General features: G+C 42.4%; 1 protein-coding gene across 1 annotated transcript; it reads right to left on the reverse strand.

Moving 5' to 3' along the window:
* Positions 1 to 1,513: 1,513 nt before the first annotated feature.
* On the reverse strand, positions 1,514 to 3,420 carry LOC145158910 (Vacuolar ATPase assembly integral membrane protein VMA21-like domain-containing protein). Its single transcript, XM_079077766.1, has 3 exons — positions 3,078 to 3,420; positions 2,216 to 2,325; positions 1,514 to 2,010 (listed from the first exon to the last, which is right to left on the reverse strand). Exons 2-3 carry the CDS (start codon positions 2,310 to 2,312, stop codon positions 1,784 to 1,786), a joined length of 324 nt encoding a protein of 107 aa, XP_078933892.1. The 5' UTR covers positions 2,313 to 2,325; positions 3,078 to 3,420; the 3' UTR covers positions 1,514 to 1,783.
* Between the last annotated feature and the right edge of the window lie 13,654 nt (positions 3,421 to 17,074).

Genomic DNA, 17,074 nt, shown 5'->3' on the forward strand with positions numbered 1-17,074 from the left:
GTTGAGATTTATCAAGGCTGTCATCTCCAAATCTAAGATGGATATGAACCCTCAAAGAATAAGTGGTTGAAAGAGTCACGACAAAGATAGCAGAAGCTGCAAATCATAATTATTTTAGAAGTACATTACCAAAAATGTTAACATTCTTAAAGCAAATTACTAAAAACATAAATATTTTGAAATTACATTACCAAAAACGTTAACATTCAGAAAGTACATTGCCAAAAACATAAATATTTTGAAAATACATTACTAAAATCTTTCATTACATCACCAAAAAACATAAATATTTTGAAAGTATATAAATTAAAACTCTAACGAAGGCAAAGCCAACAAACTTTTTTTTTCTTTGACAAACATTACAAATCCTAAAAGAGCCATTGACAAAATAACAACTACCAACTCTATGACAACCCTAAGATACACAACACTATCAATTTTTGTTCTTCAAACTTCTTATTTTTCTCTTCAAATTTCTTTTTTTCTTCACACTAAACACAAGTCTTTTTTTTTTTTTTGCTTCAACTTCAATTTCAGAAACTCGCTCATGACCTAAAAACTTGAAATTATGGTTTCTAAGAGAGGGCTCCACGTTTTTAGCATTTTCCAGTTCATTAAATGAGGTCACACCATCTACTTTGAACCGGCTCATGACCTAAAATCCTGATAAAAATGGAAAATCAAAAGCTAGTCATAATGTAACGTCTTTTTCGGGGAAAAATATTTGATGTTTAATCGGATAAAAACCCAAAATATAAGGCTTTTTATGATATTAACCCTTTGTTATTAAATTAGGATGTACTAAATAAATCAATATTTATAACATCTAACCACCAAACTCCATTTACCCCGTTTGTTATGAAAATAGATGTAATAGAATTCATATCCTCTATTCTTCAAAAATCATATACAAGACAAAATAAAAACTATAGAATGACAAATAAGATCAAAGCTCTTAAGGCTTGTTTGTTGCATGTTTTCAATGATGAGAATGAAGTCATTCATATATTTTGCATAGGCCAAAGATCTAAAGCGTATCTATATCCCATCTTTTTTGTTACAGTCCCCGATGCACGTCAAACTTGGGGAAACGAAAAGAAAATATTAAGTTGTTATAATAAACAACTCAATGAAAAGTACATTGTTATTTCTTGTATGTAACCTTTATACTGCAACTATTTTGAGACAAAAACTTGTAATATTATGTTTTTTAAAGTAGCATCGATTTGTGAATGTTTTCTGTGGTCAAACGATACTGAAGATTTGGTTTGCGCCAAAAATATTTTGTAGATCTTGTCCATATGAAAATGCGATGAGAATTGTTGTGTGTTGAGGGGCAATAATGTAATTAACTACCTCACGGTTAAGATTGGTTTAGTAAGATAGTAGAATTTAAGTTATTTTATAACATCTAGCCACCAACCACCACTTACCCCGTTTGTTATGAGAATGATGTAATAAACTTTTTACTCTTTAAAAATCATACTCAAGACACAAAATAAAAACAATAGAATGACGAATAAGATCAAAGCTATTAAGGCTTCATTTGTTTCATGTTTTCAATTATGAGAATGAAGTCATTCATATCCTATCTCTCACTTCAAACATATTACAATCTGCTATGTCATGTTCCGCCTTTAATCCAAGAAAACAATGGATACGAAATTACTAACAAAACAAATCCTTAAAAGATCCACAACATATAAAAATAAAAATGTACAAGAATGCATATAGATAGTATGACAACCAAAAGGTGCGTGCTAAATCATCAAATACTCTCTTTTTACTCTTCTTTCTTATGAGTCGACTCGGTTTCCTGTGTTTGATTGGGTACTACCAGATGTTTGACACTCGCCTCAGCTTCTGAAACAAACTTAGGATCAGGCTCGTGTTTCTCTGAAGGCTCTTTCATTGCCAAGTAAATGTAGAATGCTATTACGATATTCACCGATACAACAGCAAGAAATCCACTTATTAGTGTCACTGAATATGGAGACATGTCAGCAGAACCTATTGAAAAATTAAAAAAGGCAATGTAATGGAAGTTAGGCTTTCTTTCTTTTCCACTTAATGGGTTCAGAAGTTGATAATCCGGTAAGTTGCATATGGGTGTTCCTTTTGACTGAATGCACAAAGGAAGACTTAATAGAAAAAGTATGAGAAAAGAAGTCGATATCTGTACAAAAGAATATTGAGAAATTCAAATGAAACTTACCAGGAAATAGATTGTTGTTGAAGGCGTACAAAATTGCAATAGGAACAGCCCACATCAACATAGATGTTACAAAGAACTTCTCTATAACTTTTGCCATTGATACCTTCAAACTGTGATAATTCATAAATCATATGCTTTACCAAGTTATTCATGTATGTAACTTTAACAGATGTAAACTATTTGATCACGTTTAAGTAAATAATATCAATGGAACTATGAAACCAATCAAATGGAATCAAAATTAAAGGCGTGGATGTTTATGAAGCCTAAATATCCCTATTTTAAAAAGGAGCTAGGGCTGTGGATATTATACAACATAATATCTTGAGATTTGGATCTTCTATTATCAACATAAAGCAAATAGATATTGTACAAAATAATTTAAGACATTTGGATCTTCCATGGTCAACATAAAGCACACAGATTACACACAATATTAACACAGAAATCATACATATATGCAGAGGACAAAATGTAATTCAAACAAAAAAACGGATACCAGATGCAATCCTCCACAAAACCTAATCCATTCAAAACAATTATTCTATAAGACAATGATTAGGGCTTCTTATTCTAGATATCCACACTACCATAGAATAGATTCAGTTTCATCAAAAACACAATCTACATCATATTAGTTGAATCATAATAAAGACAAAGAAACCACACGACTCTATACCCTTTTCTAACACAAATTCTGAGGAGTATACAAATCTTCAGATAAAACCTAATACATGCAGTAACAACTCAATGAGAAACTTGTTTAAGAAACTAAATTACTAATAACATGTAATCTTCGAATGAAACCAATATATAAAAACAAAATACAAGTCCTTGAAGCGATGTAATTGAAGAACTTTACCTAGAAAGAGATGGAAAGCGAGATTGATTTAAACTGGAATCAAAACTTAAACCCAGAAGCGTTTGTTAGTTCTTCTTCTGATGTAAACAACATAAAGCACATAGGAGGTCTAAAACGAGGAGATCGGACAAGCATACTCTGTACCAGGAGATCGGAAAAGGCGATACAGTAGCTAGCGTCGCCGGAAATCGGAGGTCTAACAAGGTCTGGTAGCGCAGGCGATCGGAGATCGGAGGTGGGAGAGAAATTGCAAGTGTGGAGTTATCGTGAAAAAGTGTGGAGGATGCTTTGAACGGAGAGGGGAGCTGCGAACTGAGGTATAGGTTTCGGGGGTATTAATGTCATTTTATCTTAAATAAGTTGGAAGCTCTTCAAAAAAGTTAAGACCCCTTAACTATTCAAAATCTGGGTTTTGAGGGGTTTCAAAAATAACAAACTATTTCAAATCTCAATCCGAAGGTCGCGGAAGAAAGAGAATTTTGATTTTGATCACTATTCCAAAGTTTTTTAATAATATGAAATAACAATTTTATCATTCATAAAAAGATAAAAACAATAAATTTATGCTAAAAAGTATATGATGTATTAATTTACAAAATTGTGAAAATATGATTTAATTCTTTTGTAATTAGCACATAAGAAAATGCATAATAATTGAACTTGTTTTTGTTACTTGTGATATTTCGTAGCGATCCAACAAAGCTTTTTTTTTTTCGGGCTTCTTTTTTAAAACTAAAAATTCTTAAAATCTTCATATCGCCCAAATCATTTTACAAACTATAACAAAAAAAAATTATATTTTTGTAATTAGCGTTGTAGGACCACCAACGACGATGGTATGTGTTGTTGATTTTTACATTTAAAATATTTTTGCGTATTTTTGTTTACCCATCTGTAATTACGATATTTGACTATTTTGATATATGTTTAGTAAGTGCTACTATAAATAGGTTAATATAACATCATGTCAACTTAATTATTAGTTGTTGAAAGTTCAGTAGCATTCTATAGCAGTTTGACATTTTGAGATACTCTAATGCATATATAACTTTGATATATGTTTAGTAAGTGCTACTATAAATAGGTTAATATAACATCATGTCAACTTAATTATTAGTTGTTGAAAGTTCAGTAGCATTCTATAGCAGTTTGACATTTTGAGATACTCTAATGCATATATAACTTCAAATTTTATTATGTTCATCGATTATTAAATTTATATTCAGTTCTATATTTGCTATGATTCAGACTCAAATAAATATGTTAGCGGTGCCCTTTTTGACAAGAGAAGCATCTCTTGACTCCGCCCCGGAAAATCTTTTTTCCCCGCCCCTGGATTCCTCGGTTTCGTCGCCATCGAAATACCTCCATTACCCTTGCTCCCCCTCATTTCCTCTCTTTCCCCTAAATCCTCCGTTAACCTTGAAATTCTTCGTTGACCAAGTTTAATCTCTTTTGTTTCATTTAACATTACATATTACACTCTCTTTGATTACTATAAACATATTACATTGTGGTCATTTTATGTTTAATATATTTTTAATATTAAAAATAATTAGATAAAATGTAATTTTTCGGAGCCCCTCCCACCCCCCCCCCCCCCCCAAAAAAAAAAGGTATTAAGATGGGGCTCCTTAACCCTCATAAAAATTAAACGAGAGTAAAACATGTCTTTGCCCTCAATAACGAACTAAAAAATTGTAAAATTTCTCCGTTTAGGAACGACCCTCCATAGATGTTGGGGTTAAACTTTATTTTTGACACTCCTAGCATGGAACTTTCAAGTTGAAACAATAATAACTTTTGATGGTGTCTAAGTATTAATTATTTAATAAAAGAAAAGAAGAATATAATGGCATCTATGTATTAGTTATTTAATAAACAATAATAAGTTTTGATTGATGTGGTAATTGACAATTACATTTGTGTTGGTGATTTGTTATCATAAATATTATTTAAGTGCAATGAGATTAATCTGTTGATCAAAAGTGATATTGATAAATATTGAACAAGTAAGGTGTAACGCTCCGTTTATTTAAATAAATTGATAAATGTAAGTCTCAGACTAATTTGTGAAGAATTTTAAAAGTCGGGGGTTAAAAGTGCAAGTTCTGGACTTAATTTGAAAAGGATTTCAGAAGCCAGGGTCCGTTTGGTAATAAATGGGTTTAAATTGAAAAGATTTGAAGGCTTAGGGGGCTTATTGGTATTATGGGGATCTATTATGAAAAGAATTATGGAACCAGGGGCAAGAGAGTAAATAACTGATTAAAGTTGAAAAGTTTTAAGGAAGGAGGGGCTGATCCTGTCAATATGGAAATAAGTTTAATGGGACGGGGTATATATGTATTTCGGGAACCCTAACCCTAGAAGACTATTCCAGCCGCCACCTTCACACCTTGTGACTCCTCAGTCGCCACCTCCCTTCCACTCACATTTCCGATGCGGACCAAGTTGCTATCCACTGCCGGCGACGCTGTGAGCGACAAGGACCACCGAGACCAGGTTTCCGCGCTGTGAACGGCAAAGGGTGAGCTATGAAGTCGATGTCTAGTTACGAGCGGTGGAGGTCCGAGGTAGCCTAGTCGTTGCTGTTGTTTGGATGTCGTACGACCACCTCCCTACTGTATTCTTCCTCTATTCTCCGCTTCTGCCCGGTGCTGCGACGCTGTGGGATCCCGATGAATATTCCGTCGTTTTCTGCTCATCTGCTTCACGCCACCACAGGGGTGGCCGGGGCTGGTGCGTATTCGAAGGTGGATGTGTGAGTTTTGGTGCTATGGGCTTGTGTTTCTTGGCTGAGAATCAACAGAACCGCCGCCACCACCGTGAGGTGGTGGCTGTTATCGCAAGGGTTGTTGTTGCCGCTGCCATACACCGCCAGGCGGGTGGTTGGCTTCTCTTTCCAAGCAAAAGACGTGAAGATGGGTGTGTTGCAGTTGGTAAGTGTATGTGTATGGCTAGAATTCCCGGAAAAGACATCACCACCACCATAGGGTGGTGGCTGCCGCCAATCGCCACTGCCGGCCACCATGGTGTAACACCCAAATTTTCAAAACAATTTTTCACATTTTATAAAACACATTTTCATTCATAATCGTTATAAAAACACCATTGTATCACATAGTCAATCATAACATCATATCCCAAGATCATAATAAAAATCTCCCCGTGTGTGTACTGATCAAGCCGACGCCTTCCCGCGATCCTCGCTGGTACCTGAGACACATAACACAACACTGTAAGCATAAATGATTAGTGAGTTCCCCAAAATACCACACACAACACATATTAGCCACTCGAGGCTATAACTCTGATGACCCTCTGGTCAAGGTGTCTCTGTGGGACCCTCCAGTCCCATAACTCTGTGGGCCCTCTAGCCCTAACTCTGTGGGCCCTCTGGCCCTAACTCTGTGGGCCCTCTGGCCCTAACTCTGTGGACCTTCCGGTCCTAACTCTGTGGGCCCTCTGGCCCTAACTCTGTGGACCTTCCGGTCCTAACTCTGAAAACTCTGTAACATGCATAGCATATAACACATAGAAATCACATCATGCAAAAGCATACAACATACTCTGTCTCATAGCTCTAATTACCACTCTAGGTAAAGTATAGTGAGAAGACTCACCTCGGGTAACTCGGTAAAGCTCGAACTCTGTAAAATCAGGTCTAGCCTCCGCCTAATCATGTAAAATAAATACTCTCAATCAATACATCTCTCAAGGCTAGACTATTCCTCCTCTTAGTACTCTCAGAAGGGTAAAAGACCATTTTACCCCTCTCATAACTCAAAGGCCCCACTATAGACCAAACCCTAAAAGTCAACCAAAAGTCAACCCTCCGGGTTACGCTGCGCGTACCAGATGTGTACGCTGGGCGTACCCGGCAGTCTCTCAGAATCGGGGTGCGCGACCCCTTACGCTGCGCGTACTGAGATTACGCCCCGCGTAACTCTCAGTTTCAGTCCCTTAGCTCTTGAGGTCTTAATCAGTTAAGACTCTCGTCCAACTTTTAGATCTGACCGTTTCTAAGCCTCTTAATCCATAAAGTCGATAACTTTAAGCCTTTGCATGGCTGAACAAGTCACTAACACCCAAAATATACCACTTCTAGCCCTAGAAAGCTCAAAACTCTAGCATGTCCTCATATCAACGACCAAGATAGAAACTTTATGGATCTAAAACATAAATATCACTGAAAGGGGACAGATCTTGGACCATGGAGCACCTTACACTCATAAAGTCTCCACCTTTGGGACTTTTAACCCTAGAAATGGCCCATGCAACAACAAACCAAAAGAAGAGGAAAGCTTTGAACTTTATACCTCTAAAAGCAGCTCCTTCCTCTGTAGATCTCAGATCCAAACTTGCACTTCAAGCTCTAGCCTCCACAAGCTCCTCTCCTTCTTCTTCACTAACATCCCAAGGCACTTTTAGCTCCAAAATCACACATACTCACTAAGGACGATGGGAAGTTCTCTCTTAGGGTTTTACTCACTGCTAGGGAGGCTGAGAAATGAGCCTTAGCATCCAATATATAGGGCACAAGTCAGAAATTAGGGTTTGCACCTGGACACATTACGCCCAGCGTAACCCTGAGTACGCCCAGCGTACTCAGGCGAGTCCGCGTCCAAAATAAGCGCATGAGTACGCGCAGCGTACTCTTGAGTACGCCCAGGGTACTCATTTGCTACCAATTCCTCTTAAGGGCTTAACTTGACACTTTGAATAAAAGAAGGGCTAAATAGTTGTACCTGAATTTCGGGATGTTACAATTCTCCCCCACTAGAACTAGACTTCGCCCTCGAAGTCTCACTCAAAAAATAACTCTGGATACTGCTCGTGCATCTCTAACTCCGGCTCCCAGGTCATTTCAGAACCCTTCCGATGTTGCCACTGGACTTGAACCAATGGCACCTCCTTGTTTCTCAAAGTCTTGATCCTTCGATCCACAATCGCAACCGGTCTCTCAACATAATTCAGGCTCGCATCCACCTGAATGTCCTCTAACGGAACCACTGCCGACTCATCAGCGATACACTTCCTCAACTGAAACACGTGGAAGGTATCGTGAATCTGGCTCAACTCCGTAGGTAGCTCCAAACGATACGCTACCCTGCCCACCCTGGCAGTCACCCTGAAAGGACCAATATACCGAGGTCCCAACTTACCCCTCTTCCTGAATCGGATCACCCCCTTCCAAGGAGATACCTTCAGGAGTACTAAATCACCAACCTGGAACTCAAGCTCGGATCGTCGCCTATCCGCATAACTCTTCTGGCGACTCTGAGTGGTTCAACAACCTCTGTCTGACCCGCTGAATCTGCTCATTCGTCTGAAGTACTATCTCTGTACTACCCATCACACGCTGCCCGACCTCACCCCAACAAATGGGAGTCCGGCACCTCCTCCCATACAACAGCTCAAAGGGTGGCATACTGATGCTCAAATGATGGCTGTTGTTATAGGAAAACTCAACCAAGGGTAAATACGTGTCCCAACTTCCTCCGAAGTCCAATACGCATGCCCGAAGCATGTCCTCGAGCGTCCGAACCGTCCGCCCGCTCTGCCCGTCTGTCTGTGGGTGGTAGGCGGTACTGAAATGCAACCTCGTACCCAACTGGAGATCGACTCAACCCCGACCTCTATCATCTGATACTTATCGTTGGACCCTTCGGTCCGGTCTATATCGTTGGACCCTTCAGTCCGGTCTGTACAACACATCACCAGGACTCAACTCAACTCAAGAGTTTGGTCCGCCCGTAGTTGGAATCGCTCGTTCCAATGACTCATTCAACTCATAGTTTGGGGACCCGCAACCCATGCGTACTTTACTTATCCAATCCCTTCGGATTGGATGTCCACACTTACTCAGAATGTAATGATTCCCAATCATTGAGGAGACCCCGGTCTCACCCCTGGTCCGACCACCAGGCTCCCAAAACTCATGTGTAGGGCTTTTCAAGCCTAAAACCCTCCTGTGTCATGCTCAGATCAAGAAGGCTTCCTCATAACAACCTCTCGCTAATTAGTGCGTATTACGGCTCCTCATAACATCACCACAACCTCCTACTGACTAGTGAGTACTACGGCTCCCCATAGTATCACAACAACCTCTCTCTGACTAGTGAGTACTACGGCTCCCCATAGTATCACAACAACCTCTCTCTGACTAATGAGTACTACGGCTCCCCATAGTATCACAACAACCTCTCTCTGACTAGTGAGTACTACGGCTCCCCATAGTATCACAACAACCTCTCTCTGACTAGTGAGTACTACGGCTCCCCATAGTATCACAACAACCTCTCTCTGACTAGTGAGTACTACGGCTCCCCATAGTATCACAACAACCTCTCTCTGACTAATGAGTACTACGGCTCCCCATAGTATCACAACAACCTCTCTCTGACTAGTGAGTACTACGGCTCCCCATAGTATCACAACAACCTCTCTCTGACTAGTGAGTACTACGGCTCCCCATAGTATCACAACAACCTCTCTCTGACTAGTGAGTACTACGGCTCCCCATAGTATCACAACAACCTCTCTCTGACTAGTGAGTACTACGGCTCCCCATAGTATTACAACAACCTCTCTCTGACTAGTGAGTACTACGGCTCCCCATAGTATCACAACAACCTCTCTCTGACTAGTGAGTACTACGGCTCCCCATAGTATCACAACAACCTCTCTCTGACTAGTGAGTACTACGGCTCCCCATAGTATCACAACAACCTCTCTCTGACTAGTGAGTACTACGGCTTCCCGTAACATCACAACACCCTTCCCTAGTAGCTCCTGAAGCTGCGAGGATAACTAATGCGTCTCTGGTGGCGCAAGGCGATAAGGCGCCTTGGTGATAGGCGCTGCCCCCGGAACCAACTCGATGCGAAACTCTACTTGCCTCTCGGGAGGCACACCCGACAACTCCTCGGGAAAAACATCCGGGGACTCTCGCACTATCGGAACGTCATCCATCGAACTTGGCCTCCCGGCGGCCTCTCGTGTGTCCATCACATAGGACACATACCCGCTGCAGCCTTGCTGAAAACTCTGTCTCGCTCTGGCGGTTGAACAAAACGCCGACCCACATCGGTTATCCTCGTTGTACACCGTAAGTACTCCCCCACTGGGGTCTCGTATCGTCACCAACTGCCGCTCGCAGTCTATGACAGCCCCAAATCGGCTTAACCCAACCATGCCTACTATGACACACACATCCCCCATCGATATCAGGACCAGATCTATCGGGGACTCAACACCGAAGATCTCGAGTACACATCCTCGACTCACATTCATAACATACTCCGCTCGCTCGTCCGCTATGGAAACTCGTAGAGGTCGACTCAACGCCTCTCGTCGGCTACTGATGTGCCGACCAAACGTTATTGACACAAATGATCGACTCGCTCCCGAGTCAAATATCACTAAAGCAGGTACATAACTCATAAGAAAAGTACCAGCCACGACATCGGGCGTTGCACGGACCTCCCCCGCCATCAACTGGAAGGCTCTCCCGCGAGCCTCGGTTGCCTCGGCCCTCGTTGGCCTGGCCTCGGTAACTCTAGCAGCAGGTGCGGCTTTCCTCAGATAGAATACTCGGTTCTTCCCCGCTTAGGGTTCGAACCATCCCCAATTGGCGTACCAACAATCTATCACCCCGACTGTCCCCACCAGTAATCATCGCACCTACTCTTGGAAGGTGATACGCAACTCTCGATGATCTCCTGACAGAGATCAAACAACTCCAAATACCAGGATCTCGTATGCAACCTTCAGTACTTACCATCGTGACTGCCTCTAGTCATTTAGGATCTCACACTATACCCTCACCGGACCTCCCAACTGTCCAGTGTTAACATTAACCCTGGATCTGGAAATAATGAACCATCATACTCCTCATCCTTGACTCCTTGCCCAACGTTCCAACATGCCCCTTATCATAAGAGCAGAAACCACATTTCCACTCCTTATACCTCTCAAGAACCATATGAGTCACTTCCCTGATATACCCCTCTTGATCGCCCAACATTGCGGCTAACGCATGCCCTATTATACTCAAATAGGGTGTATCCTGATCCTTGACCATTTCAGTGTTCACTGTCAACCTGCTCAAGCTATACCATTCCCTCGCGACAGACCTACTGCCGGATATTCTGATTGAAAAGTCACCATCAGTGCGATTCCACAGGGCTCACCCCAACTCAGAAACCGAAATCTCAACACCCCTTACGTCTCCCATAAGAAACGGAAATAGCACCACTCGGGTCACGGAAAGTGACATATCTACTATCGGCCGGCTCTCCAGCTCAGACCGTACCCCTCCATAATGCACCGTCCCTACTCATCTCTTAGTCTTGTGACTCCACTGGCATATCACCAACAAATCCCTTAGAGCTAACTCGTTTTCCTTATCAAGGGATGCTCCACTAAAAGTCGTTCTCCCTGGCCTTCTGGGCCCATACTCCTTCATATCCGACCTTGGTCTAGATAATCGCTGCGGAATAACCGGCAAAACCAGAAGCACTCACCGCCACATTTCATGGTACTCGAACCATGTCCTCTCTTCTCAACCCGCCTCAAATCATGGTACTCGAACCACAAAATCACCCCTCGATCTGCCACCAATCATGGTACTCGAACCATGACATCACCTCTTGATCTGCTACCAATCATGGTACCCGAACCATGACATCACTTCTCGACCTGTCACCAATCATGGTACTCGAACCATGACATCACCTCTCGATCTGCTACTAATCATGGTACTCCAACCATGACATCACCTCTCGATCTGTCACCAATCATGGTACTCGAACCATGACATCACCTCTCGATCTGCTACTAATCATGGTACTCGAACCATGACATCACCTCTCGATCTGCTACTAATCATGGTACTCCAACCATGACATCACCTCTCGATCTGTCACCAATCATGGTACTCGAACCATGACATCACCTCTCGATCTGCTACTAATCATGGTACTCGAACCATGACATCACCTCTCATTTTGCCACCAATCATGGTACTCGAACCATGACATCACCTCTCGATCTGCTACTAATCATGGTACTCGAACCATGACATCACCCCTCGATCCGCTACTCACAATCCTCCGGATCGCCACGGTCATTTCGTCAAAATCATAATGCGAATCTCTTCATCGCTAATACCGCTGCCCTCCGGCGTGTGCGGTGTTCCAACCATGATGTCTCTGAAACATAATATGAAGATACCAGAGACTCGATCGAGTATACTTGCACTCGATAACTCAACCCTACTTGTTCCTGAGTACCCAATGGATTCTTACTTAGGGTGCGCGCTGCTCCGGTGTCTTCAGTAGTACGGGCCCTATACTACCGTCCACACTGCATCAGTATTCACTCTAAGTCCTCCTCCTTGGATCCCAAGTCCCAAGTACTCTACTCTCTTTAACCATATGCTACTTACTAGCAGCTCTCTCATAACTCCTCGCTGCTATCTAAACACTCTCAAGTATCCCTAGCAGCAAAACTCCTAGACTAAGGCATCACATATCAGGCCACTCTAGTCCTAATAAGAATACCTAGTCTACTCTAGCATGCATAGCATAACTCATCATATATCATAACATAATATATCTCATAACACTAATTACAAGGGTATTTTGGGAAATCACCGTTCGGGCACTGGCTGATCGTACACACGGCTCTGCTCTGTTTGTCTCAAAACTCTTTTTACTCTTTTAAAAAGTTTTTAGTCATCAAAATTTCTCTCAAATCCTCAGTTTGAGTTCAGATACGCCCGAAGATGAATCCGAATCCCTCAAACCAAGGCTCTGATACCAACTTGTAACACCCAAATTTTCAAAACAATTTTTCACATTTTATAAAACACATTTTCATTCATAATCGTTATAAAAACACCATTGTATCACATAGTCAATCATAACATCATATCCCAAGATCATAATAAAAATCTCCCCGTGTGTGTACTGATCAAGCCGGCGCCTTCCCGCGATCCTCGCTGGTACCTGAGACACATAACACAACACTGTAAGCATAAATGCTTAGTGAGTTCCCCAAAATACCACACACAACACATATTAGCCACTCGAGGCTATAACTCTGATGACCCTCTGGTCAAGGTGTCTCTGTGGGACCCTCCAGTCCCATAACTCTGTGGGCCCTCTAGCCCTAACTCTGTGGGCCCTCTGGCCCTAACTCTGTGGGCCCTCTGGCCCTAACTCTGTGGACCTTCCGGTCCTAACTCTGTGGGCCCTCTGGCCCTAACTCTATGGACCTTCCGGTCCTAACTCTGAAAACTCTGTAACATGCATAGCATATAACACATAGAAATCACATCATGCAAAAGCATACAACATACTCTGTCTCATAGCTCTAATTACCACTCTAGGTAAAGTATAGTGAGAAGACTCACCTCGGGTAACTCGGTAAAGCTCGAACTCTGTAAAATCAGGTCTAGCCTCCGCCTAATCATGTAAAATAAATACTCTCAATCAATACATCTCTCAAGGCTAGACTATTCCTCCTCTTAGTACTCTCAGAAGGGTAAAAGACCATTTTACCCCTCTCATAACTCAAAGGCCCCACTATAGACCAAACCCTAAAAGTCAACCAAAAGTCAACCCTCCGGGTTACGCTGCGCGTACCAGATGTGTACGCTGGGCGTACCCGGCAGTCTCTCAGAATCGGGGTGCGCGACCCCTTACGCTGCGCGTACTGAGATTACGCCCCGCGTAACTCTCAGTTTCAGTCCCTTAGCTCTTGAGGTCTTAATCAGTTAAGACTCTCGTCCAACTTTTAGATCTGACCGTTTCTAAGCCTCTTAATCCATAAAGTCGATAACTTTAAGCCTTTGCATGGCTGAACAAGTCACTAACACCCAAAATATACCACTTCTAGCCCTAGAAAGCTCAAAACTCTAGCATGTCCTCATATCAACGACCAAGATAGAAACTTTATGGATCTAAAACATAAATATCACTGAAAGGGGACAGATCTTGGACCATGGAGCACCTTACACTCATAAAGTCTCCACCTTTGGGACTTTTAACCCTAGAAATGGCCCATGCAACAACAAACCAAAAGAAGAGGAAAGCTTTGAACTTTATACCTCTAAAAGCAGCTCCTTCCTCTGTAGATCTCAGATCCAAACTTGCACTTCAAGCTCTAGCCTCCACAAGCTCCTCTCCTTCTTCTTCACTAACATCCCAAGGCACTTTTAGCTCCAAAATCACACATACTCACTAAGGACGATGGGAAGTTCTCTCTTAGGGTTTTACTCACTGCTAGGGAGGCTGAGAAATGAGCCTTAGCATCCAATATATAGGGCACAAGTCAGAAATTAGGGTTTGCACCTGGACACATTACGCCCAGCGTAACCCTGAGTACGCCCAGCGTACTCAGGCGAGTCCGCGTCCAAAATAAGCGCATGAGTACGCGCAGCGTACTCTTGAGTACGCCCAGGGTACTCATTTGCTACCAATTCCTCTTAAGGGCTTAACTTGACACTTTGAATAAAAGAAGGGCTAAATAGTTGTACCTGAATTTCGGGATGTTACACATGGTGTGGCTGTGTGTGTGTGTGTTAGTTAGTGTGTGTATTAGTTAGTGTGTGTTAGTGAGTGTGTGTGTGTGTGTTATTTTAGATAAAACCCTTGTAACTGTAATTAGCATTGCATAATAAAAATAATAGTAACCACCACCGTAAGGTGGTGGCCGCTGCCGTGAGCCGCCATGGACCACCACTACCCGAGGTGGTAGTGGGTGGTGCCCCACAAGCAAACCCTAATTGACCTAGCAAAACCCTGATGGGCTTAAGGATTAGTTTTGGGCCTATTGGGCCATGTTTGGGTGAAAAACCCTAATTAGGGTTTAGAAAACCCTAATTGTGAGAAAATTGGGGTTGAATCTGCGGGACTTCAGCAGTGTGGGATTGTGTCTACGGGACTTCAGCAGTGTGAGGTGAGTTTCCTTCTAGTAGGAACGGGTCTACGGCCACAATGCCGGCCCGTTTAGTTAGCAGTAGTTCCGGACTTCGGTCTGATGCAGTAGTTCAGTGTGCTTGATGTCTTTGTGATTCAAGCATGTCTTTGTGTTATGTGTTCCGGACTTCGATCCGATGCAGTATGCAGTATATGTGTTTATGCTAGTAGTTATGATTATGATATGCTATGTTCAGTCAGTTTCCGGACTTCGGTCCGATGCAGAGGGCAAGGCCCTGGTTAGTTCCGGACTTAGGTCCGATGCAATTTCCGGACTTCGGTCCGATGCAGAGGGCAAGGCCCTGGTTAGTTCCGGACTTCGGTCTGATGCAGTTTCCGGACTTCGGTCCGATGCAGAGGGCAAGGCCCTGGTTAGTTCCGGACTTAGGTCCGATGCAGTTTCCGGACTTCGGTCCGATGCAGAGGGCAAGGCCCTGGTTAGTTCCGGACTTCGGTCCGATGCAGTTTCCGGACTTCGGTCTGATGCAGAGGGCAAGGCCCTGGTTAGTTCCGGACTTCGGTCCGATACAGTTTCCGGACATCGGTCTGAGGCAGTGGGCAAGGCCCACTATGTGTTTATATGTTATTGTATGGTATGTGGTAGTTTGGGGGAGCTCACTAAGCTTCGTGCTTACAGTTTCAGTTTTGGTTTCAGGTACTCAGTTTTCAAAAGAGGAGCTCGGGAGGATTGCAGTGCACACACCATTTGTTCAGCATGGGATGTTTATACTCTGATATTTTGACAATTGTTACGATATTTTAAGATACACTGTTTATGATTTTCATATGATGTTTGATGACTATGGTTTTATTATTAAATTAAAACGAAATTTTTAGACTGGATTTTTGGGATGTTACAAGTTGGTATCAGAGCCTTAGTTTGAGGGATTCGGGCACACTTTCGGGTGTGTTTGAACTCAAACTAAGGAAGTGGTATAAAGTTTTCAAGAGAAAGACCATGGTTACATAAGAATTTGGAGAAAGAAAACAATTTTAGAAAAAGTATAAAGAAAAGAGTTTTAGAAAAAGCGAAAAGAATTTTGAAAAGAGAAAAGGGTGTGGTGCATGCAATCAGCCGAGCTCAAGTAAGTACTCCCAAATTACCCATACAAGTTTATGTTATGATTATCAGTTTCAGTTTCAGTAGAACAGCATGCTAGAATAGAACTAAGGATCTAGGAGGATGCCATATGTGCCTGCTATATGTGTTTCAGCTTTATGAGAATTGCATGCTAGTATTGAGTAGACAGTAGTAGGATAGCCTGTTTAGGTTATGCCTGATAGTATGAGCTTAGCATTGTATGCTAGTACAGTTTCTCGTTATGAGAATAGATTTGCTTGAGTAGTTTCATGTGTCCGAATGTTGCTTGCTTTGTGCTTTGTAGGACTCTAAGTGATGGGAGTTAGCCATTAGGTGAATACGTCACGTCACATGTGATCAGGGTTGAATAATCTCAGAGTGCTGGATTTGGCCCTATTGCGCAGCTCTTGTCTGAGTCTAACCGTTGTGGGGACGAGTCTTTTACTCGAAGGATTATCTGAGCCTCGTCACATGTGATGGTATTCAGGTGATGGCTAATTGGCATTACAAGGAGGCCTTCAACAGCTGAGGACTGTTTTGGGTCGGAGATTTCCCTAGGGTAAGCCTAGGATGAGAGTAGCAGAGAGCAGTAGCAGAAAAAGGGACTTGGTGGAGTCAAGGCAGTTCTTGAGGAAAGTACGGATAGATGTGGAAGGTAGTATGGGCCCGTACTACTGAAAGCAGAGGATCCGTACTCGAATCAAGGAAGGCTGAGATAAGACCAGGGAACATGTAGTGTGTGAGATCCCTCGAGTTTGGATGAGTATTGTGATGTTAGTGATGGTATGTTGCCGAGTATAGTGACGCTACGTGGTAGACCAGACGGTAGTTCTGGTGTCGACGAGGGATCATGCTCGGACTCTGGAGCCGGGCAGATTGATGATCAGATGAGGGAGTTCATTCCATCTGAGAATTTCGTGCAGTAT

Source organism: Lactuca virosa, chromosome 2 (assembly GCF_052849685.1).
Source record: "Lactuca virosa cultivar CGN04683 chromosome 2, Lactuca_virosa_CGN04683_v6, whole genome shotgun sequence".
NCBI lineage: Eukaryota > Viridiplantae > Streptophyta > Magnoliopsida > Asterales > Asteraceae > Lactuca > Lactuca virosa.